This window comes from Triplophysa rosa, linkage group LG6 (assembly GCF_024868665.1).
Source record: "Triplophysa rosa linkage group LG6, Trosa_1v2, whole genome shotgun sequence".
Lineage (NCBI taxonomy): Eukaryota > Metazoa > Chordata > Actinopteri > Cypriniformes > Nemacheilidae > Triplophysa > Triplophysa rosa.
The window spans coordinates 26,214,290-26,240,361 of NC_079895.1; the positions used below are offsets into that span (position 1 = coordinate 26,214,290).

General features: G+C 41.1%; 1 protein-coding gene across 2 annotated transcripts in view; it reads right to left on the reverse strand.

Annotated features, from left to right (window-relative positions):
- Positions 1 to 6,607: 6,607 nt before the first annotated feature.
- dync1i2a (dynein, cytoplasmic 1, intermediate chain 2a) overlaps positions 6,608 to 26,072 on the reverse strand; it is a 28,403-nt gene continuing 8,938 nt past the window's right edge. The window contains exons 7-19 of one of the 2 annotated variants that reach the window (XM_057335838.1): positions 22,702 to 22,755; positions 21,613 to 21,728; positions 15,637 to 15,723; positions 15,237 to 15,396; positions 15,042 to 15,141; positions 13,375 to 13,500; positions 10,870 to 11,016; positions 10,630 to 10,743; positions 10,173 to 10,306; positions 8,794 to 8,938; positions 8,573 to 8,713; positions 8,037 to 8,162; positions 6,608 to 7,649 (exon numbers count right to left, since the gene is read on the reverse strand). In XM_057335838.1, coding sequence (XP_057191821.1) covers positions 7,536 to 7,649; positions 8,037 to 8,162; positions 8,573 to 8,713; positions 8,794 to 8,938; positions 10,173 to 10,306; positions 10,630 to 10,743; positions 10,870 to 11,016; positions 13,375 to 13,500; positions 15,042 to 15,141; positions 15,237 to 15,396; positions 15,637 to 15,723; positions 21,613 to 21,728; positions 22,702 to 22,755 — 1,564 coding nt within the window. In that variant the 3' untranslated portion in view covers positions 6,608 to 7,535. The remainder of the gene's footprint in view (positions 7,650 to 8,036; positions 8,163 to 8,572; positions 8,714 to 8,793; positions 8,939 to 10,172; positions 10,307 to 10,629; positions 10,744 to 10,869; positions 11,017 to 13,374; positions 13,501 to 15,041; positions 15,142 to 15,236; positions 15,397 to 15,636; positions 15,724 to 21,612; positions 21,729 to 22,701; positions 22,756 to 26,072) is intronic. The other variant, XM_057335840.1, reaches the window with a different exon arrangement.

The following is a 26,072-nucleotide window of genomic DNA, read 5'->3' on the forward strand; positions in this document are numbered from 1 at the left end:
GCTCCAGGTTTGATTGACAGTCCTGCTCTGTTATCACAAACGGCAGCCAAGAAGAAATGACTGTGTACCCCATTGACCTGGTAAAGACCAGCATGAAGAACCAAAGGTCTACTGGATCCTTTAAAGACGAACTCGTGTGTGAAAATAGCTTTGACTGCTCCCAAGAAATGTCTGTTACATATAGATATATACGTATATACTGTATGAATATATGCAAAAGCAATGTATTTGTTTTTACAGCGGTACCATGTGAATATGATCTCTCGCTATATAAGATCAGCTCTGTTTTTATAATGTTCGTTACCATCTGTGTCTGGTCGGTTACTATCATGTTTGTGTTGTTTGCATGTTTGGTCTTTTAATGTTATCATCGGCAAAAAAGAGAAATCCAACAATTTTGTTTTGTCCAATATCCCTACACTGCAAAAAAAGGCTTTCTTACTTAGTATTTTTGTCTTGTTTTCCAGTACAAATGCCTAAAACATTTCTTGATGAGTAAAATGACCTAAGAAAATAAGTCTTGTTTTTAGACCAAAAATATGACATTTCCGTGAATATTTGTTTAAAACAAGCAAAATAATCTGCCAATGGGGTAAGAAAAAGAATCTTGAATTAAGGTTTACCCTTATTTTAGTCACTCAATTCAAGATCATTTTTCTTCCCCATTGGCAGATTATTTTGCTTGTTTTAAGTTCAAATTCACTGAAATTTCATATTTTTGGTCTAAAAACAAGACTTATCTTCTTGGGTCATTATGCTCATCAACAAAATGCATCTTTATTCAAGAATTTTTAGACATTTGTACTGGAAAACAGGACAAACAAAGTAAAGTCATTTTTTGCCGTGTATAAGTTTTTATGCCCATTAGACACACAATATTATTTCATTTATGGCTCAGCATTATGCATATATATATATATTGCAGAAATAGCTAATAGGTTTACAGGTGAAGTCATGCTGTGGAGATAATTGGCACAATGCTCAGTCAGTCAGAGACAGTCAACTCTGGGCTTTGATACAGTACTTACGGATTTGAAAACAATAAGATGGACCACAGAGAATTCATGTTATTTTACAAATCTGAAGATTATGCACCAGCTGCACAATGTGATGCTCTCACAGTACTGCACACAACACGGCTGAACGACAGACCTGTGTTTTTAGAAGCTGTCTGCCTCCCGGGGGATTATGGGCCAGTGGTTAGTGCTACTCTTCTCTTAAGATGTCAACAGCACAGAGATAAAACAGAAAGACAGCGAGAGAGAGAGAGACTCCTTACACCCCCTTAATCCACGCACACAAAGTTTCCCACACAGATGATGAAGGAGATCAATACTGCCATCTACTGCTGCCTCTGTTACTATAACTCTCTCTCTCTCTGTCTCTCTCTGTCTCTCTCTCTCTCTGTGTCTCTCTCTGTCTCTCTCTCTCTCTGTGTCTCTCTCTGTCTCTCTCTCTCTCTCTCTGTCTCTCTCTCTCTCTCTCTCTCTCTCTCTCTCTCTCTCTCTCTCTCTCTCTCTCTCTCTCTCTCTCTCTGTCTCTCTCTCTCTCTCTCTCTCTCAGATAAAAATACAGATTATTATATATATATTGTAATACAACTTTTACAAGCAACATCCAATAAGTGAATTTCCACAATGATTGTGGCTTCTAGTTGTTTGGTGACTCTTTATTTATAGCTACAGTAGGCTCTCATGTGACCTGCACCTACAGGATTAATTACCAGTCTAAAGAACTGATGTATGACAAGAGTGCATTTAATGTAACGCTATAACGAGCACATTGCATTGTGGGCTGGAAGGTGTTTCAAAAGTGTCAGTGTAAGAACTCCTGACCAGATAGAGGAGAGAGCGAGCGAGCAAGAGAGAGAGGGCTGAATTTGTCGGGTCAGGTCTGAGGGGCGGTGACCTCTGTCAGGGCATAATTAGGGTAAGATGCCCTGCAGGATTGTTACTAACTGGCAGAAGTGTGACTCTATTGAGTTTGACAGCACCGTGTATACCTGTGACTTCCACATAAAATCTTTCAACAAAAGGTTCTTTGGAGAACCAGAAATGGGAGTACTTTTGTAGCGTTTTAAGTCTTAAAAGTGTTAGAAACACCCAAGAAAGAGAAATGCCCAAATGGTCAGTATAGTTCAGTATGCATTGGATGGACACTTTCTATTCTGTGAGGCCACGGAAGCTGAGGAGCCACCGAATTTAAATACCTAATCCAATAAAAGCACGGATGCTGTGAATCGGGCATCTCTTTTTGAAGTGTAGGTGATACTGAGATGATCTTCGGGGGGGGATTTGTACTTGTTCAAATGACTCTCCAAATGCAGTCTTAAACAAAGCATGCTGGGAACTGGAAATCCTCTGCCCAGATTTAAAGGAACAGCTCACCCAAAAATGAAAATTCTGTCATCATTTACTCACCCTCAGGTTGTTCCAAACATGTATACATTTCTTTGTTCTGATGAACACAAAAGAAGATATTTTGAGGAATGTGGGAAAGTTTTGTCAAGACAGAGAGACATATTCATTAGAGCTATTGATAGATCACTAGGGCACTTAAGAAAAGTCATGAATTAACGAAATGACTGATAGGATCTTTTTTTAGCGAGCGGATGTTCTTTTTACCTTTCGGATCATGACGGACAGTCTTACAGCCTTTTTAAGGCAACCGTTCGGATGTTTACAGAGTTGGGTTCGACCCTGGGTGTCACGTCCTCCCCGCTTTGGCCCTGATTAGGGTCCCAAAGCAGTGATAGATGCTGGTGAGTCAGAGGCCGTGACGCCCCAGGCGGGGCTCAGAGGGGATGCGCTCTCTGGGGAGACGAGGGAGGCACGCGGAAAAGCCCTGAAGGGGGAGAGGCGGAGAATAAAGGGGGCGGCGCTGGAGGTCAGGACCTGCCAGACTCCGTCTCACACCGACCCTGATCTTGGATGACCTCTGTGGTTCTCCTCTGAATGGACGCTTGTTCCGGCTGCTCTGTCACTCTGACTCGGTGACGTCACTCCTTAAAGAAGTCTTTGTTTTAAGGTTTATGTAGCTGATTTAGAAACACTTACCGGGGTGCACGATCCTGATGTGACAAAAATTAGGGGCCAAACTGTCTACTCCAAATGCCCTCTCCTCTCCGATAACCCCAAACAACCCCATATGACACAGAGGCTATTTTCAGTTGGGTATTCAATCCTTAAAGACCCTAAATAGTCTTGTTTATGCTTTTTATTAAGAAGACATTCAAATGAGTTACGAAACATTTACTAAAAACATCTGTTGAAAGACAGACATTGCTGGTTGTGTACTTTTTTTATTTACTTTTTTATTTTATTATTTTATATTTTATTTTATTATTTATTATTTTATTTTATGCAATAAGGTCTAAAACAACTTAAAAATTTAAATAAAAAGATACATTTACTCACATCTGTATGAATCCCTGAACGTATTGGAGCATGTTTGAAAAACTAGCGGGGGCTGGCAACTCCAGCATTATGGATGTGACATTTTTGGGGGGACGACAAATTTTGCAGGATTTCTGTGAATAAAAACGCACGAACCTGAAGCAATAATACCCAATGAATGGAGAAGGGATGTCTCGTCACAGAACATAAAACAGTTACTTTATTTCTAATTTTCATGTGCCAATGTATGAGGAACATGTACCATGCGGATGTGACACTCCTGAAAATGCCACGCACCTGACTATGAAAAATCATGCACTAAAAATAAAACAAATGCCTTAAAACCTTGAAGAGAGACCTCACATGGATATTTGAACCACCAAATGTTGAGATCTGTGCTGTTAGCATAGTAAAAAAAAACATTGCTAAAACTTTCTTTTTTCATGGTAAGGTTGACATTTTCACAAAATTTCTTGGGTGTAAATCCTACGTATGAATTATAAAAATTCTATAGAATTCTATAGAGCAAGATAATAATAAAGAAAACGACCTGCTTGTCATCAAGAAACTTTGTTGGCTTGATATCGATCAAAAATAAGACCAAATTAGACCTAAACAGTTTCAACAAATGAAATGTTCTAAAGCACAACTAATAAGCTCTCTCTATTCTTCATAAACATTTACTCAGTAACTTTTGATCCAAGTCAGTGAGTGCAGCAGTGACACGTCAGAGGAGACCCGGCCCTCCCGGCTGAGACTGGTTTCTCCCGAGGGCCGTGTTGGCTTGCTCACCGGGAGACTGCTTTTATTACATATTATTTACTAGAATAATCTTGCTTGTTCTATAAACACCATGCACTGTGCTGTGTTTTTCTTCTTTTCTTCTGTAAAGCTGCTTTGGAACATTGTGAAAAGCGCTACTGTATATAAATCAAATTGAATTGAAAAAAAATTGAATTAATAGAGTCTCTCTCTCTCTCTCTCTCTCTCTTCCAGCCGTGGTTTGGCTTCGTTGTGAGTCTAACCACAACATTATTCCACAGCCGTCCTATAATCACACTTATAAACCCGCACAATGCTGTTCCCAGGTCAGTTGGGATCTCTGAAACACAATGCCATGAAACATTTAAGTTTCAGCGCTGTGGCTCTGGTGTGTTTCATGAGAGCAGGCGGTGCGGCGTGGTGTCGTCTGTACTTACTGTAAATCAACAGACTGCTTCACATTAGGGTTCTCAGATGAGCAGGTTTCAGGAATTCATGTGTTTATAAAAAAATCCACGAGAACCGAAAGCATATGGAAACTTCTGGACCAAGATCATTACAGGGATTTTCGCTGTGCGACGCAGGTGCGTCTATCGTCTCTCATTTTGGACTGCAGTGGAAAATATACTCAACTTTCAAGTAAAGATGTATTAAACTAACATTCACTGTTTCAAAATTGTGTTACATTATATCCCCGCAGCGCTAGAAAGATGTTGAGGATCATCTATAAGCATCAGAAGTGCTCTGTGAGCTGAATCTTCCAGATGTTCATGGCATGTCATTAACTCTGCAATACTCAAACTATTCTAAAAGACAAATCTCCTGTGCGCTTTTCACAAGGAATACTATTTCTAAGGCGTGCAAAGTTGGGATCTAGGTAGTTTCCATATCAGTCACCAAATTGAATCTAAGGTATATGCTGTGATTGTGTAGTATTTTAGTCACAATGCGGTCATTGGCATCAATGTTAAATGTGGTGGAATACAGAAATGGAAGGTGTTTCTTATTCCAACATCACTGTGCCGTTCCAAACAAATCTCAGACAACAGAGAACTTCAACGCACCTGCTGTGCTGCTTTTTGGATTGTGGCTGAAAATTCACTTTTGCTGTCTGTGTCGTGTAGATACTTCACATCTTTTTTGGTACGTTGCATACTAGGATGGGAAGGATGCGAGATTGTTCTGCAAGCATTATAATGGAGCTGCTTTGCATTATGAGTAACACTTTTGTTACCGCTGACCCCTGCTGATGTCATCAAAACGCGTCTGCAGGTGGCGGTCCGCGGGGGCCAGTAAATCTACAGCAGTGTGGTGGACTGCTTCATGAAAAATTGTGAGAGGAGAGCAGGAGATTGTTGTGGATGGAGACTGAAGGCACGTGCACATGTACACACGCTCATTCTCGGTGGAATGAAAGGTTTCACGCCTGCAGATAAAAGCTTTCAAGGGTTCGTCTAATTGCTGGGAGATGTATGTGAGATTTGATGTGAAAGAGTGCATGAACATGTTTCTTCGCTCAGCACGTGTTTCAATCCTCACGTCTGCAGAAATGGTTTCACATCGACTTTGGTGGACGGTAAGGTACTGAGTTCTTTCAAAACATTATTTTACATCAACATTACTGCGATGCCATTAAAAGGATCTCAGTTCAGCCCGCACCTGTTGAAATTCAAATCATGAGAAGTTCAAATATGACATTTGCACTTTGGATTTTTTTCATAGTGTGCCTTGAATATCCCTCAACTAAAAATAAAGTTTCCAAAATAAAGTCATCTTATGGTTACGTAAAGAACCTTTTATATCCACAGAAACTTTTTATTGCACAAAAGTTTATTTGTAGAGAAAGAAATTGGTTGCTGAAAGGTTCTTTGGGGAGCCAGAAACGGTTCTTCTATGACATCGTTGTGAAGAACTCTTTACCACGTTTTTTAAGCTTGTATGTATGTATGCGTTTAGGTCACCAAATGTTGGAATTCTTCACATGACACTTATGAAAATATATATATTTAAAACACTTAAGAGTTTTAATGAAAAAAGTACACTTGGAAATGGAAATTTACTGTAATTTACTCATTTTCAGGTCATCCAAGATGTAGGTGACATTGCTTTTTTCCGAGAGTTCTAGCTACACTCTTGGACGACCTAAAGATGAGGAAATTAACAAATACATTTTATAAACTAACCCTCGAATATCCCACAGAAATCCCAAGTAGGCTTCATCGATGTCATGTGCCATAAAAGTGGTTATTGGACATCTTCGCTCCATTGATCCAATGTAATGGGTCATGAGGGTATTTCATGCACAGCACACCATTCTAAACATTCTGCAGGGCTGAAGGTGTGTAAATGTGCACGAAACAATATAAAAAAGTATTTTATGTTAACAACATTTACCAATGTAAAAATGTGACTGTCATCATTAACAATCAAAAAATGGTCTAAATGCATTTCATGACGATATCGTAATTTATTGAAATGAATCAACAATGCATACATTTTGAAACAGATTTTTTTGCACAATCCTTTAAAGACAAACATCGTAGGAAACCGTTGCAAGGAACATTAGAATTAATGTTGAGACCTTTCATTTTGCTGCTTAAATACTACAGCAAGAGAAAGTAAGGACTGACTGAAGTAAATCCGAACAGATTTATCAAAGGCTTGGCTTAGAAAGCGAGTTTGTAGATAAAGACATTCAAAAAGTTCCTGCCAAAGTTACCGTTTTAAAACCGATGTGTAATACTGGAAGAGGAAGACGCTGCTCTCAACGAGAGACACGTGAAACACTTCAGACAGACTGATAATCAAACTCGTGTCTTTCTTTGCACAGACAGAAACATCAATAACAAGACTTGAAAATGAGCGTCAGAAATAAATCGTTCCAGCATTTGGTCCACAGCAACAGAAATCTACACCAAACTCAATGCATGATGCTCAAGTGTGACACAGCAGAAATCCAGAGGTTACGGAGGTAGATCCCCGCAATTCCATTTTGGGACCATTATGATTTTTGGTGTTTTTCTAATTCTATGCTCAACAGTAGACCTGACTAGGACACACGTGCTTAACCATCATGTGAAAATGGTCCCGAGAAAAGCTCAGTTTTCGATGATAAATACGCCCCGGACAGGTTTTGTGAGATGTTTGTCTGTGTTTTTGTATAGCTATCCGAACAACAATCATTGTTTTCTTGGCTTTTTTGCATGCAAAAGTTAAGGCTTCTGGGTCTCGGGGAGATGAATTCCATATTCCAAACAAAAAGCAGAATCAAAGGTTTGCGCATGAAAATCATCCTACGACTCATTTCATTTCCAAAGAGAGAGCTGATTACAGCTGTCACTGTCTGTTTCTGACGTAGGCAGCCGGTTTCCATGACGATCAGGCGGCGAGGCGTTGGGCGGCCAGCTCCTCGGCATCATCACGGTTTTCGTTAATCTCCGCCAGCGTCCGCACGAAGCGCGTCCACTCGTCGTTCCGCGGGACGGCGATTTGCTGCGGAGGAACAGAAACGGGACAATGTTGTGAGCGTTTTGTAAAGACATTGTTGTGAGGTGTAAAACCCGGTTCGGGCTATTCTGAGCCTGTCGGCGTGAACTGACCCCTATCTAACAATCCTCCGTCTATCCGCTTTCATCCCATCATCGCATGAGTGACACGCCTGAAGGGCCGTGCCGTTAGGGCCCCTCTCTGACAGACGTGTAATTGTAGCGCATGTCATCTTTAGAAGCTGAGCACAGGCTTTTTACACGGCCGTCTCACGGACAGAACAGAAGCGAGAGAGAGAGAGCCGAAAGTGAACGTGCCGCCCAGCAGCTGAACCTGCTCGTGTGTAGTCAGTGATGAGGGCTGATGTGTCTTAAGTAAAGTCCACTCTCTCACCTCGCCGACGTCGTAAATGTGGATCTGTCCCTCTGAGTCTCCAACAGCGATCTCTCTGCCTGACTGAGACCACCGCAGTCTGTTCAGAGCAGGACTTCCCTCCACCGCCATGCTAGCTGTGGGCACCTACACACACACACACAATTCATTACATTACATTTTTTAAATCAACTTTTAAAAAAAATCTCATTACCGTAACAGCCTAAAAATGTCAACACCAAAGCATGTTTTGCTAAAAAAAATGATGCCTAAGCGATGTTTTTTTCATCATGCATACTTTTCATGAAAAACGTCCCGTTACAGAATTGATAATCAATATTGACGTTTACACAGTACAACAAAGGGAACATTAACCTTTTAACTAGTGAAATATAAAGTTATCTGTTCATTTTATCTTCACAGATGAAATATTCTGGTTCTGACTGGCTGTTTTTGTCACACATCATTGAGGTTTCCTGAAACATGCCAGTGTGTATTTTACTCGCTGCTGATTTCAAACATTCACGTCGTTTTATTGTGTGTGTGTTGTGTATAACCTCTGTATCGTTGTTGAGGTTCCACAGGTCGACTCGGCCGAGTCCGTCCACACATGCGAAGAGAGCGGGGTGCACCGGAGACCACATGACATCATAAACATAATCCGAGTTATCCTCGAACGAGTACAGCGGCTTGTTATTCTGCATCAGAGAGAAATCATGTGATCCTTCCTTAGAGTGATTGTTTAATATAACAAGTGCACATGAATGCTGTGTGTTACCTTAGTACTCCAGAGTTTAACCGTCCAATCAAACGAGGCCGTCAGGAAGAGATGAGAGAAATCTACAGGCCCCGGTGCCGTGTGACAGTGAATCCCTGTGATTGGACCATGATGCCCCTCAAACATCTCGCTGATGCCTGCCCGACTGCTCACACAAACACACACACACACACATACACACAGGGTTCAATGGCGGTGAGTGTGTGATCAGCATCTCAGCATGTTGCCATCAGTGAGTTAACATCGTGTGTGTGTGTGTGTGTGTGTGTGAAGGATGAGATAATCACAGCATCACAAATGAAGAGGAAACACTTACTCTCAGCTCATTACAACACACACAAACACAACTGCAGCTCACACACTCACTAGATTTCATTCAGAAATATGGACAGATTTCACATCAAGCCCTTTAGAACATTAAAACATGAATGACATGCTGATAAAACAAAATTGTTATGATTTGGTCTACTACCTCCGCCGAGATTCGTGAGTGTGGATCGGATGGACACTTTTCTATCCCATGATGCCACGGGAGCTGAGCAACGGTCACATTTCAAAAGTAAATCAAATAAATATAGCGGAAAACTTCAAGGCGGACGTCCGTTTCTAATGCAAGTGCCAATAAATTAATTTCTTGTGACTAAATGATGTACTTATCAACGCTCACGTGTAGGATGTTGCTAATACGTCATAGGTCAAAGAGCATAGGGGTCACATGACATGACAGTATGTCCGAAATATATTCATACTACTCAAGGTACTTATTCAAATTCAGTACGTACTGTCACAGTATGCCATTTCGGACGCAGCCAATGATACCAACGACGAAGAGGAAGTAAGCAAGATGAATTCTTCTTCTGTGTGACAAGCAAGTGTCAGAAGCACAAAGTTGTGCAGCGCCACCTTGTGTACCGGAGTTTTTCTGTTTTTCATTAAGCGCCATCTATGTCAGGGAGTGAATTTGCACGTTCACTCGGCTCATCGCCTGTGAAAATCCCGTGGGTATGAACGTTGAAAAACGTCTAGAAAAACACTGGCGATAAGCGCGTGCGATTATCGTCCCGGTGTGTACAAGCCTTAAGCGTGAAGTGTGTACACAGCCCATGATCAAGAATGTCATTCTTGTTTTACATGTAACATGACAAACCTTGCCGTTTAGAATGCGACAGCTGCAGTCACAATCATGACTACCTCAACATGTATTTCTGCTCTGATCTTTTTTCAATTTTGCATCCCGTTTACACTTGTATTCAGCGCTAACCACTTGAGATCGGATCCGGGTGATCCATGCCTCGGATAACCCGGGATGGCTGTTAATGAACTAAATTTACATTTCATGTACAGATGCAGTGAGGCTTGTGTGCATATGAGTGCATTACCTGCCGTGGCGACAGGCTGTGTAGACCGATCCATCCTCACTGCCCACCACAAAGTTATTAACATCACCCAGAGGAAAGGACATCGAGGTTACCGCAACAGATTTCGACTGCTTAAACACCAGCTCCATACTGTCCTATAAACACACGCAGAGTTAACGCCACAGCTCTTGTATTATTCATACGTGATTTAAATTCAGCCAGTGCTTTAAAAATCATTAACATCTGCCACTGTGGTTTAGCAAATGCTTGCGGAAACTCAATGGTGACGTTAATGGTAGAAAAACTCTGGGAACGTGGTCCTCAGTGGGGTTTTACGTGGGTTCAGAACTACTGACAATTAACTTCACAGTTAACAATGCTATTGTACAAATGATGAATAACGTGTTATAATAGCTCCATCAAATAAAGAGCATGTTACAGGTCATGTGATGAAAGGAACACAGGGGATTATGGGTACCTGTGGCTGGGACAGCATGTCCAGACTCCAGGAGCACATCTTTCCATCAGTAGAGATGCTGATGAGATTATGAGCGTTCTGCGTGCCGACCACATTAACACAGTACACTGGGTGCTGAAAAACACGAGAGAAAACTTAAAAAGCAAATTTTGGTTTTGGACAGTATGCTCAATCAAAACTCAAATCTTGTTGAACTTCAGCTGCTGTTGCGCATCGCGTGCTGTGTGATGTCACATGTACCGTGTGTGCGGCGGCAGACAGAGGCGTCCTCTGGACCGGAGTGCGTCTGTTACTTCTGTTGTCCCACAGGACGATCTGTCCCGAGTAAGTGCCGCCCACCACCAGGTTAGGATGAAACTTTGCAAACGCTGCAGACATGACCGCAGACTAGAGAAGAGAGACATTTCAATTAAAGACTAATACTGGGTTATGAATATTGGTCCGAGGTCACATTCACCAACTTTCCAATTTCCTGCTCCCATGATGTTAGTTAGAGGATCTTGCAGTGAAATATTTCCACTGTGACCATATTTTTCTGAGGAGATTTTGTAATAGAATTGTTTCGCAGCCTTTCAATGAGACGGCTCATGGTGAGCATGTCTGTCAAAAAAGGTCGAATGAAAAACAATCACCATTAAATAAAATTAACCATAAAAGTTGAGCCGGTTCCTTACGCATAGCTGTTGTATGGCTTAGAAGCTTTATAACACAAAATCATTTCATACTATTTTACTCAATTTTATTTGCATTTATTTGCAGAAAATGAAAACTGGAGAAACGGGTGAAAATAACAGAAAAGCTGCTCTGTATTTTTCAGACCTCAAATACTGCAAAGAAACCAAGTTCAGAGTCACTTTTAAGCGACGCAACAGTGTATTTAGGAAAAGATCAAAAATTTAATTTTATGCGACAACCCTGATCTTTTGCATTGCTTTTGGATGACTCTATGTCACTCCTGAGGTTTGATTTTGTTGAAATTCAACAGACACTGGACTGAAATAACCACAATACATTATGAAAATTGGGAACGATCTCTTATTTTTCTTCCGCGGCTATATTTATACACAGTGATTTTTATGACTTACGTCTATTTTCTAGCCTGACAGACACTACAAACTTTATGGTATAGTGTAAAGAACTACTTAACAGTCTTCTCAAATTTCTATAAATCTTTCAAAATTTATATAATCTTTTTTCAAATTTCTATTTCTGTGTTCCAGAAAAATAATAATTTCTTTAAGACTTCTTTATGTAAATGACCTCTGCTAGGATTGGATGAAAAACATCTGGGTGGACTGCAGAGGAAGCTTTGATACAGGCATATTAAAACATTCAGAACTCAATATTGAGTGCCTCAGAAATGATGTATTTTTGTATGCAAACCCCGGATGCGAGTTAGCACTTTAGGACTTCTGGTTCCATCGCTCCAAACTCCAAACGGGTTTTTTGAATGGGTTTTTGGTAAATCGCCTGAAATAAGGCCCGTTTGTTTACAAAACCTCTAGACATTTTCACATTTTAATCTATGCAATAAAACACACCAGTTATAACCCGCTTGCGATTTTTAAAACCTTTATTTTGTCTTTAAAACGGCGGTTGCTAACAAGTTGCTAAAAGCAACTACATCCTTTTGTGGGGACGTTAGACGTCATTGCGCATTTTTGCCATCTTCCAAAAGTCTATGGGAAGCAGTCGAGGGAACCAGCGCGACGCTAACTTGCGGGTTGGCCTACAAAAATACGTCATCTCTGAGGTACTCCATTATTATTTTTAATTGAAAAGAATCATTTGCATATGGCCCGTTAAATCTGGTACTAAAAGCAGCTCAGGTAAGTGAGTTCATTATTTGAATCATTAGCTTGAACGGTAATATTACTAAACACACACGTCTGGTTTATTATCTCCGTGGGGACAGTCCATAGGCGCAATGTTTTTTATACTGTACAAACTGTATATTTTATCCCCTAAACCTAAAGATCATCGAAAACGTTTAGCATTTTTAGATTCTTAAAAAACATTGTTCTGTACGAATTATACGCTTTTTTGCCTCAATGAGGGACCTCGATTTTGGTCCCCACAGTTACACGAGTCCCCATGTGTTGGTGTGCATTCAGACAAAAACACACACACACACACACACACACACACACACACACACAGAGGAGGAAGCACAATGGAAAATAAAATGAGTTCACACTTCTCCTGTGTGTAGACACATGGAGCTTTTATTTTAAGTGTGCGTGCGTGTGCGCGCGCGTGTGTATCCGCTCCTGAAGGCGTAACATGTGGTTCCACTCAGACGGGTCCACAGCACATCACCTCAGGCCAAACACACTGAAGATTCAACATCACTCAACAGATGCGACATCATGATGATAAAACCAAGTAACAAACAAAACCTGATAAACAAGTTTTGAGTTATATTCAGTGTTGAATGACATCAGCACATGAAGATTCTTAACAAACACTTTGTGTTCAGAAGAAAAAGTCAAAAATGAATGACACAACGGTGAATAAATGAAGACAAATGTTTATTGTGAACTGTTCCTTTATGTGTGTGCGCGTGTGTGCATGCCAGCAGGGTGAAGTCACAGAACGCAGGAACTGTGCAGGAAGACAGAGAGACAGAGATGATGAAATGTATCTGCAGGCCACCTGTGAGATCTCAGTGTGTGTGTTTATGCCGCTCGTGTTTATGTGGAATACGGGGAGGAAAGAGCAGTGTGATTGAAAGTATGTGTGTACCTGACAGTGGAAGACATACTCCGGTGTGGTCTTCTTGTATTTCATGTTCCAGACCAAAGCCACTCCGTCAGGCTCATGTGGGGCGTCCTCGTTGTTGTTGTAAGAGGCGACCAGCAATTCTGGATACTAGACAAACATATACACGTGAAAACACACACACATCACTCCTCACTGCAGCTACATCAGGTCGAGACCCGCCCACTGAAAATTGACTGACACGTCCAGTGACCAACAGTTATTCACGTGATGTTTCGGGGAAAGTGAAAATGACATCAGGCATTACAAAACTTAGTTATATTTTTGAAAAATGCTGACAACATTGGTCTCATTGACGTCCATTGTATGAACACAAAACCACAGGGACTCTTCTCGAAATATCTTCTTTTTCCACAGGAGAAAGAGTCACATACAGATTTTGAACAATAACCTGAACAATGATGACAGAATATCAATCTATAGTGAACTATCACTTTAATACCACAGTGGAACCATTTTTTGTTTCGCCCGACCTTTTGATAGTTGCTGTTCAATTCTGTGATGCTTATTATTGTGATAATATTTATTTTCATGTGGCAACCATGTTTTAGTGTATATTTAGCTCAAGTCAATTTTGAGCTTATATCATTATTCACGATATATCGGTCGATTGCAAATAAACAAAAACTTTGAAAATTTTACAAATTCTTTTCCAATTGTCACTGTCAGAAAATTCTAGAAAGTCTGTAGCACAGGGAAGGTGGGATGAAGCGATGATGGGTGACTACATCTGGAACTTGGATTTGTGAGGACAGTATTAGTCATAAAAGACAAAAAACATCAAATGTACACATGTTTAGTAACTGTTATGTTAAACTGTTGTTTTGAGCTCAGTGTCATGCCAGTACCTTGTCATTTCTGCGTACGAGTAATAATACCAAAATGTATAAATGTGTGAAAATATTTTTTAGATTTTTTGTGAGTACCGTTGATGATAAAAAAAAGTGTGCTGTTCAACATGTTAAACTCCATAAAGAAACAGTAAAAATTATAGCGAAACACCACTTTTTTTACATTGTGTAATGTTTCTCCTCGTGTGGAAGTCGTGTGGGTTTGGAACAACATGTGCATTTTCAGTGGCTTCTCTTTTGAACTACTTTAACACGTGACTTACTTGTGTCACTTGTAGGCTGGGCGAGCTACATTATAAACGCATGATGCCAAGAGACGAGACGCTCACATTCAAACTCCTGCACAAATAACACACATGTGCAGTAAAACGCAAGGGGATTAAACTCTGGATCTGTTACACGCAACTAGACACGGCGACTCCAAAACATCATCCGGGGGCTTCTGTTCACAGCGGCCAGAAGAAATTATCCTCAAAAAGCTGCTCTGGACACAAAGTAAACGTGACATTCATCTCTACATCCATACTCGTGGGTTTAAATGGAGACATTCGGCAATGCTGGAAACGTGTTGAGCAGATGAACACTTGTCGCGTTTTAAGGCCAACGTAAATCAATTCGGAGGTTTCCTTTCACATTATATATTATCCTATGATTGCTAAATGTCAAATGTTTTCACTTGTGTATGAATTTGTCCATGACATCCGAGTCCCCCTTTAAATCTAAGTGACTCTTTTCAAGAAGCTGGCTGGACAGATTTATGAAGCTTACGAGGTCACGTACCTGTGGAGACCAGTCCAGACAGGTGACCACTCGCTGTTTGGACCAGCGTTCATCGATAAACTGCCTGTTTAGAGACAGCTTCGTGCCGGCCTGCAATTCTCTGAAAACACGCACAGAGTCAAACTTCTCATGTTAGGCAGGGAATATAAACTGGTTTGAGAGATGTGGATGAGGACGTTTGTGATCCTCCGTTACCCCTCTTTCTCTTCCATGTCCCGACCGCTGTAGTCAAAGAAAACATCCACATGTTCGGACAGAGCGCGCTCGATGATACGCGTGCTGTGATCGAAAAAGTTCACGAACTCCTCCGAGTACAGAATCTGTAACTTCTCCTCTTCTGTCAGCTCATGAGGAGCTACACACAAATACAGAAAAAAAAGAATCATTTTGCAGCAAAAGATCAAACATCACGATTTACACAGCTGCGAAAAAAGCATTCTTCCAAATATCTTTCTCGGCGTTCATCAGAACAAAAAAATGTATACAGATTTGGAACAACTCGAAGGTGTAAACGATGACAGAAATTTCATTTTTGGGTGAAGTATCCTTTTAAAAACAAATGAAACCACACATTTAAGAGTGCTGTACACACTACCTTCTTCCTCCTGTGTCTCCACGGGTTTTTCTTTTTCCGCTTCGACCGCTGGCAGTGGGGGCGGAGCCTCTTCATCCTCCTCTTCCTCTGCGAGATCACAAAACAAATGCCTTCAGAAACTTTCATGACATCACAACCTTGAGCACATTAACATATGAGCGCCCGCATTAACACCTCAACACCCATTCAGTTTTCAACAATTTGGCTGAATTTCAGTGTGAACTTCATGTTAGCCAATCATAACTTGGATCATTTACATATGGAAGATACACAAACAAAAACAGCCCGATTTATTATAAAGGTAAAAGATGATGGTTTTGTGAAACGTTAATATTGTTTCAGGTGGAAAAAAAATGTAAAATCCCCGTAAGCTGTAGCAAAACACACTCAATATACCACATAAGCTGCGTTTCCATTACTCTTCAAAATGTGCAAATTGAAATAGCGCATTGAAAATATGCCCAATGAAAACACGTCAATTTCGCAAAACTCACGCTGGCATGAGGTGGTTTCTCAGGCAATATGATAAAGGCATATTTAGCAAAACTCCAATGGAAACACTTTTTGTTGTATTTACAAGTCACGGGGCGTACGAAACATTTGCGCAGAACATTTGTAAAGACAGGATGTGAGAAATTGACATTAATTCATATCTTATATAATGGCCCAAAATGCAGGAAAAGCAAATGAGTGCAGTATGGAGATTTATTAGGAACAGTGAGGAAAAATGGCATTACTCTTTCATCACAGTAGGTGGCACTATGCACCTCTAAAGTTGGTTCGCAATCTGCCATAAAACCTAAAAAAAGAAGTATGGCTAGAATGACTTATGGCGAGAAGAAAACAACAACAAAAAAATCACACTTCAGTCGCATAACATCGTTTAATGGAAACTCGGTCAGTCCGCAATATTTTTTATTGACATTTAGAAAATAACGCTTAAGTTTTGCGCAAAACTGAAATGGAAAACTGGCTAATTATACCACAACAAAGAATTAAAGATTACAAAGCAACTGGCTGGTAATGCATGTAAATTGTAAAAATAAATAATAATAACCAGGACTGTGCATGGACGCTTCTCAATTTCACAGTTTGTATTCAAAAAGCAATCCGTACCTTCTGCCTCTCTACTGCCATCTCCGTTTAAAACATGAAACTGCAGGTCACTTTATGTACTTATTTTTATGTGTGCTGAAGTCAAATAACGTCAAACTGACGTTTCCTGCTTAATGAAACCCGACAGCTCAGATTATAAACCCACATAAGATTACCAGTGTAAATGAGGGTAAAATGAGGAGAAGCTTTAAAACACAGCTGATTTATTTACTCAACATTTTCGTTGAATTTTAACCCCTGTAAAATGACAGATCGCAGCTTTAATGTTAACTAAACAACCACCAACAGCCGGTTCATTCTGCTGGAGTCCACGAGAACAACCAGCAGCGTGTGCTTGAACATTGTATCTACACCCCCGAGTCCGCCCTCTTTCAGTTCTACAGGGGGCAAGGACATCACAGGGTCTTAACCTCCAGCCCACCCAACAGACTCCTGCCATAATTGAGACGGGGACTATTCAACAGAGCATCCCTCACACGCGGGGCGAGCAGGTGCCAGTGGTAGACAGCTGACGGTTGCGTGCGTGTCAGGCAGATGGTTCGCTTGTGATTGTGTGTGGTGGCACGGGGATGGCACAGGCGTTTCTGCTCGACTGCTCTTAGTCAAGACTCTCTCTGGATACACAAGTCTGTGCAATTAGGGAGTCGGTAGGGGGTCCGGGGACTGCTATTCACCCCCCAAACATGAGCAGCTAAATGAAGCTGTCGCCCTGACCAGCTGTAAGCCACACACACACACATGTTGGGTTTCATGTTTTATGGGGACTTTGAGTATAGACGTAACAATTTTTAAACTGTATGTTGCGAGTTAAACAGACCCGGTTCAACGTCACAACATTCAATGTCAGAGAAAGTCATGAGGATTTGACACGACATGACATCGAGTAAACGATTGTAAATTGTAAATGTAAAACGCATTAAGGTCTAGTTAATGAGTTTTTTCTTTCTTCCATGACCACAAAAACTGATTTCAGAGAAATCACCCTTTAATCAAAATGATAATGTCATCCGTCAGGATCCGTCAGATCCGCGTCTCTCAGGAAGGGGCCGGGTAGCAGAGGGAAGAGGGTTCGTTCTGATGAGTTTATACAGTCGTCCTGATGACACCGCCGCACCGGGCCCGTACTCAGAGAAGAGAGAAGGTTAAAATCTTTCCTTTCAAGGGCCTCAATCAGGCTCGGAGGAAAACAGTAATCAGTGTCTTTCAGTCCTGGGCCCGAACGCGCCGCGGCCCTTTCTCCGCCAGCCAGACCCGAGCAATCAACCTGCCAGGCATTAACAGCAGAAAGACAATCTGAAAATAAGGGGTGTAATGCACCTGCCAGCCAAAATGCCCATTTGGAGAAAAGCAAGTGATCCTGGTGACCCCACAGAGGAGAGAGAAAGAGAGCGAGAGAAACATTGAACAGAATTCACCCTGATGGCAGATTCCCTTCCCATCGACACCTCGTCTCAAAGCACCAGCAATTATAGCTTTTGTATCCCTCAAGAAATAAAAGCTTTTTGCAGGGGGAGGGTGTACGCACACAGAGAGAGAGAGAGAGAGAGAGGCCGGTAATCGGCAGGCTTTGTCAAAGGACAATGTATTAATGCAAGCGCCCCGTGGGGTCAGGGGTTGTACGAGAACAACGCTAATGCTCTTTGATGTCCTCTGCAGGTGCACGCAGGAAAAAAGACGGAGACCTCCGAAAGCTGACTTCCACGTCTGTGTATACACAGCTCCAGGACTCCTGCACGGCTGAATGCGTCGGGCCGTCGACGGAAAGCAACAAAGACGCGTGCGGAGCTCTTCAGAGACGCATCCTCCTAACCGAGAACCCGCGGGACGTATCCGCAAAACTGAACATCCAGGCCCGTTGGTCACCTCCCCAGCAGTGTGTCTACAATCTCATCTCTCGCGTTATCTCTCGTCGCTTTCTGTGAAGATCTACTCGGGACAGAAGTTTGTAAAACCCGCGCGGCTGGTTTTTATTATCCCTATAATTAATGGTGTATTCACGCCTCATTCACCGATAGCTGATGAATGGTGACACAAATGTGCGGAAGAGATGATGGACAATAGTTTCATTTAGAGATGCTGGTATCGGTTGAGAGGGTTCCTCGCGATAAGAGCGACGCTCTCCACACGAGAGGCTTGACGTGATTAACACGGGACATTAACCCTCCTCTGAGCTCAAGGGCGATTAAAACAATCACCTTTAATTCGATTTCATACTCGCACAACGGAGAGCCAATCCACAAGCACATCCATAACCCGCTCGCTGAAGCATACGTCTGTAGAAAACAAGACTCACTGCGTGATATGAGCGTGATATTTATATGATGCTTTAAACCAAAATCCCTTCAGGAGTTTGCGATGCAACATAATACACAAGCTTATAAACTATACAATCTCTTGGATATAAGCAAGAACAAAGTTCAGCAATTCTGTTCAGTATTCTGCTGACCAACTTTATGGAGATGCAGATTTCATTTTCCAACAGGACTTGGCATCTGCACACAGTGCCAAAGCTACCAGTACCTGGTTTAAGGACCATGGTATCCCTGTTCTTAATTGGCCAGCAAACTCGCCTGACCTTAACCCCATAGAAAATCTATGGGGTATTGTGAAGAGGAAGATGCGATATGCCAGACCCAACAATGCAGAAGAGCTGAAGGCCACTATCAGAGCAACCTGGGCTCTCATAACACCTGAGCAGTGCCACAGACTGATCAACTCCATGCCACGCCGCATTGCTGCAGTAATTCAGGCAAAAGGAGCCCCAACTAAGTATTGAGTGCTGTACATGCTCATACTTTTCATCTTCATACTTTTCAGTTGGCCAAGATTTCTAAAAATCCTTTCTTTGTATTGGTCTTAAGTAATATTCTAATTTTCTGAGATACTGAATTTGGGATTTTCATTAGATGTCAGTTATAATCATCAAATTAAAAGAAATAAACATTTGAAATATATCAGTCTGTGTGTAATGAATGAATATAATATACAAGTTTCACTTTTTGAATGGAATTAGTGAAATAAATCAACTTTTTGATGATATTCTAATTATATGACCAGCACCTGTATATTGCATATAACTGTATGCAATACACACATAAATTGCTATTCTGCCTAAAATAAACATAAACATTGGAAAAAATATCACAAGTAACGATTAATTTAAACATACATGTAAACAAAAAACGAATCGTGCGCACGGTACGCTGCAAAACGGGTTATTTTAGATCTTTAATTTGACTGTAAGTCAATGGCGCTCTCTGTCAGTTGGGCATACCAACATGGCGGCGCGAACACTTCCACCGGCTTCACTTCCTGCCCTTGGATAAGCGTTCAATGCGCACTCCAGTCATTGATATAGATCAGTGGTTCGAACCCAAATGCCTGATTTAACTGATGACCGAAATACACATTCTTAAATTTTCAAAACCCCATGAACGATGCTTTAAAAGCCGAGCATTTTAATGAAACAAATTAGAATGATATAATGTGCTTACAATACCAGCCAAATCAGATCAATTCTTATAAATGAAATAGTCTTGTACTCCGAGAGTCACCAACATATTGTGCATCATTAAAAAGCTTTTATTAAAATGACCACTCATTATCCCCGGCAATGCCATCAACACACGCACGCACACACACACAAAGCAGTGATGTTGTGTATCTCTGGGTTTGTGGGTGTAAGGATGGAGAGGTCATTTAGCTTTAATACACACGTGAACACACGCCACATAAAAGGACTGAAATACAATTACAGAAATCCTGACCTGCATTTGGACACACACGCGCGCGCACACAAACACACACCGTCACATCTCTACTAACCTACTGCTCATTTCATCTGCACTCTCTGTAAACGGACGTGTGTGTGCGCCGGAGTTCAAGCTCGCCTTGATGTCTTACGTTTCTTGAGTCTCTGCAATTTTCCCTCAGCTTTCATCTCCATGTTGACTACAGTCAGATCATTTCCACACTTCTGCTCTCTCTCTCACACACACACAGGCCTCAGATCAGAGCTCTGGACACAGTGCCACTCAGTCTCCTGTTATGATTGACATGTGTCATTCATTCTGGCCTCTCATTACTGTGTGTGCTATTGAGAGCTGTTTGTTTCTCGCCTGACCTGCACCCTTAAAGTCACCTTCCACCGTTTAGAAACCCCTCTGAGATGCTGTGAGACGAGACGAGCCACTGGTTTCTGCAATGATTCATTTCCCTGCCACTTTGACGTGCTTACTGAAAAGATAAAAACACTATTTTCTATATCTTCCTTCTTGATACAGAATGTGTATTGTGAAAAGCACTACAAAATAATTGTATAAAATGTGAATGACATTTAAAGGAACACTCAACTTTTTTTGGAAATAGGCTCTTTCTCCAACTCCCCCTGAGTTTTACCGTTTTGGAATGTACTGAGCCGATCTCCGTATCTGGCCGTAGCACTTTTAGCATAGCTTAGCATAGATCATTGAATCCAATTAGACCAGTAGCATCGCGTTCAAAAATGACCAAAGAGTTTCGATATTTTTCCTATTTAAAACTTGACTCTTCTGTACTTATATCGTGTGCCAAGACTGGCGGAAAATGAAAAGTTGCGATTTTATAGGCCGATATGATTAGGAACTATACTCCCATTCCGGCGTAATAATCAAGGAAGTTTGCTGCTGCAGTGATATCACGGAACGCATGTGGAAACAGGCTAACTTCCGTCAACATACCGACCAACTGCTTGCACAAGGAGCGTGATATCACTGCGCCTGCTGCGGCCATGTTACGGCAGCAAACTTCCTTGATTATTAAGCCCGAATGGGAGTATAGTTCCTAATCATATCCTGTGCGTGTGATCACAGCTGAACTCACCTTCTTTTTGTGCGGTCGTTGTGGGCGTCTGCGTCTCTTTGGTGTAGGACACCAGTTCTTTAGGGGGGAAATCCACGTGAATCATCTTTGTCATACCCAACTTCAGTGGACCACGTCTGGATGATCACACAGAGGAGAAAACATGAACGGTAAACACATGTGTAAAGTGAATACATGCACAAAACATCAGTCTCAACGGTGCTAGACACATGTTGGTACCAGGTGTAGCATTATCTTTAAACGTGGTCACATTACAGATTTGTTTTCTCGATTAAAGTCTGAATTCGGTGTTAATGTGGAGTGAGTCTGATGCTGCTAAAGTGCAGTATTGGAGCTTTTCCACTGCATAGTACTGCACGGTACGGCGGGGCACAGCTCACTTTTGGGGGGTTTCCACCGGGTACGGTACCTAGTACCTAAAACTTTTTTTAGGACCACCTCGGTTAAGGTTCCAAGCGTACTGTACCGATACCAAAATGTGACGTCTTTACACACAGATCACTGATTGGCCAGAGAGAATCATGACCAGCGTCATTAGATTTGCAACACATGAATATGCATTTTAATATACAATATTGGCATTTCGTTGTATGCTTCGTGACAGTAATAACGAGATTGAGACCCTTAACACAATGCTAAATGCTACATTAGTTTACCCTCGTGCGCCGTCGAGCAAACCAAATGATGGTTGTCTGCTCTTTACTGTAAGATTTCCCAAACTCTCTGGTATTTTAGCAGTATTTTGTTTTGCCGCCATCGACATGCTCCATTACTCCTGTTGTGCGTGTGTTTATGTCGCGTTCACAATGATGCTACGGTAGTAGAGGCGGCGCAAGTATGACGATAAGTTTATAATCCCCACCCACTTTGAAGCGGTCCTAAACTGCTGTGGAAAAGCAAACTGAGCCAAAGTGAAGTGAGCAGTACCGAGCCACTCGTACTAAACTTGAGAGTACCATGCAGTGGAAAAGTGCCATATGAGGACACTAGTAATCCATCATGACTCCTCTATGAATGAACAGCTCAGAGGTTAAAAGAGCAGAACAGAGGTGAAGGGTCAATAAGAAGAGGAAGAATGTACTGTAGTACCCCATCTCAGAGTGAAGCAGAACGGTAGAGGGGTCAGAGTCCCAGTGTAGAGTCCTGTTAGTATCACAGCCGCCAGACAAGGTTAGAGAGACAGACAGCCAAACAGAGAGAGAGAGAGAGAGAGAAAGAGAGAGATGTTATAAAAGACAATTTTGAGCAGTTCAGGAAGTTGCAATCCTTTTACTTCCGTATTTTGACGCATTTCCGAGTGAATAGAATTTTGAACATGGGGCGTGGCTGGCATTTTTCGCTGCAATTTGATTGGATGTATAAAAACAGCTGTTGCATTTTGAAATGGAACTGGTAGCAGACTGACAGTTGAAGGGGAGGAGTTAACAGATGCTCCGGCCAAGCCGTATAACCTACTTCATTTAAGATGGATAGTCACTAGAAGGCAGAAGTGCATTTTCAGATTTTAACGGAGGATTATGAGGGCACGTGAATTTTAAAAAGAGAATGACACACATTGATAAACTATTTACAATAAACGCATCAATATTTCATGAAAACATAAGCAATGTATTTTTTTATTTCACTGGGACTTTAATGATCATAATACTGAGCAGCTAAATGTTCACCTAAAAACAGAATCTAACCAACCTAACCAATGGCATTAAAATTCGACTTTCTGTATGTTATCCACATACGCATTAACAAGACAAGTGTTTGTGATCAAAATGTTTGAATCTGCCATCACATCTGCACTGACAGGCTGACATCACTCAAGCCACGCCCACTATCACCACTGCTCCTCCTCTCCCTTATGCTGTATTCACACCAAACGCGAAGCATCGTGTTCCTCACTCTTTATTACTCTCAGGAATAGTGACGCGAAAAACATGGGAGTGTCTTCACGCGTTCGGACATGTCAAACAGTAGGTGTCAATGAGTTCTTCACGCAAATTTCTCGGTCGAGTTAAACGTTTTTAACTTGCTTGGGAGATGCGAATTAAGCGATTTGCGTGAGTTAATTATGTGAGCAGACACGAACAGTGCCCGGCACACACTTTGCATTAACTTTGCATGTCATTTACTCGCGCAAATCGCCTAATTTGTGTTTGGTGTGAACACAGCATTACATGCATGTGTAAACTCGCGCAAATCGCTTAATTTGCGTTTGGTGTAAACAGCATTACACACATGTGTAAACTCGCACAAATCGCTTAATTTGCGTTTGGTGTGAACACAGCATTACACACATGTGTAAACTCGCGCAAATCGCTTAATTTGCGTTTGGTGTGAACACAGCATTACACACATGTGTAAACTCGCACAAATCGCTTAATTTGCGTTTGGTGTGAACACAGCATTACACACATGTGTAAACTCGCACAAATCGCTTAATTTGCGTTTGGTGTGAACACAGCATTACACACATGTGTAAACTCGCACAAATCGCTTAATTTGCGTTTGGTGTGAACACAGCATTACACACATGTGTAAACTCGCACAAATCGCTTAATTTGCGTTTGGTGTGAACACAGCATTACACACATGTGTAAACTCGCACAAATCGCTTAATTTGCGTTTGGTGTGAACACAGCATTACACACATGTGTAAACTCGCACAAATCGCTTAATTTGCGTTTGGTGTGAACACAGCATTACACACATGTGTAAACTCGCACAAATCGCTTAATTTGCGTTTGGTGTGAACACAGCATTACACACATGTGTAAACTCGCACAAATCGCTTAATTTGCGTTTGGTGTGAACACAGCATTACACACATGTGTAAACTCGCACAAATCGCTTAATTTGCGTTTGGTGTGAACACAGCATTACACACATGTGTAAACTCGCACAAATCGCTTAATTTGCGTTTGGTGTGAACACAGCATTACACACATGTGTAAACTCGCACAAATCGCTTAATTTGCGTTTGGTGTGAACACAGCATTACACACATGTGTAAACTCGCACAAATCGCTTAATTTGCGTTTGGTGTGAACACAGCATTACACACATGTGTAAACTCGCACAAATCGCTTAATTTGCGTTTGGTGTGAACACAGCATTACACACATGTGTAAACTCGCACAAATCGCTTAATTTGCGTTTGGTGTGAACACAGCATTACACACATGTGTAAACTCGCACAAATCGCTTAATTTGCGTTTGGTGTGAACACAGCATTACACACATGTGTAAACTCGCACAAATCGCTTAATTTGCGTTTGGTGTGAACACAGCATTACACACATGTGTAAACTCGCACAAATCGCTTAATTTGCGTTTGGTGTGAACACAGCATTACACACATGTGTAAACTCGCACAAATCGCTTAATTTGCGTTTGGTGTGAACACAGCATTACACACATGTGTAAACGGGGCCAGAGACAGACAGAAAAGCTTCTATAGACACAAAACAGAAACAGGTTTCCATGTGGTGCTGTCGGTGTTTCTAAAGGAAATCATCTGTGCTCATGTTTATAAACATCTATTTGACATGATGTTCGGTTCTAGTTTAGAACCAGACAAATGTATAACATAAGCTCATAATCACTATTATTGGAGCTAACCATGATGGTTACGATGGTTTTGCCATGTGTGTTTTTAGGTCTCCATTTCCAGGTCAGTACTGTGTTTTTTACAGTCAATAAACTGATTAAATGAAACAGTTTGGCCTATACAGTATATGAACCCATGACTCATCAAAAGTGTATGAAGTGTATGCGCATTGTCAACGATTGCAAATATTTTTGCCTACTGCATGTTGTGTTCAAATGAAGGCTTTTAAACAGTGAAAGAGAAAAACGTGAAGAAATATATAACTATTGTACATTAAACATCAATGTTATTATCAATTCCAAGCAAAACCCCTGAAATACATTTCTTTTATAACTACGTAAACTGATGTGGCAACATTCTGCCCAGGTGAAAAAGTGTACTAAAATATACTTGAATATATTTCAAGTGCCCTGTTTCCCACACATATGTTGTACTGAGAGGGATACTCGACCCAAAAAGGTCAATTCTGGCATGATTCTGTTATCCTAAGTTGCTCCAAACCTTTATACATTTCTTTGTTCTGTTCAACACAACAAAATATATTTGGAAAAATGTTAGCACTTGACATTTCTATATATGACATTTCATAGCAGGAAAAGTTAAAACGATAGTCAAAGGTGCCCCAGAACTGTTTGCTGTCCTAAACAGAACAAAGAAGTTTATAAAGGTTTGGAAAAACTTGAGGGCGAGTAAATAATGGCAGAATTTTCATTATTGGTTGGTGTATCCCTTTAATATACAAAACTTTTTCTTTAGGCAGTTTTAAGATAAACTTAAGATCTAAGTGTGCTCAATTGTACTATTTTAAGACACGATGAATACAAATAGTAAAGACTTTTTTTAGTATAATAAATACAAA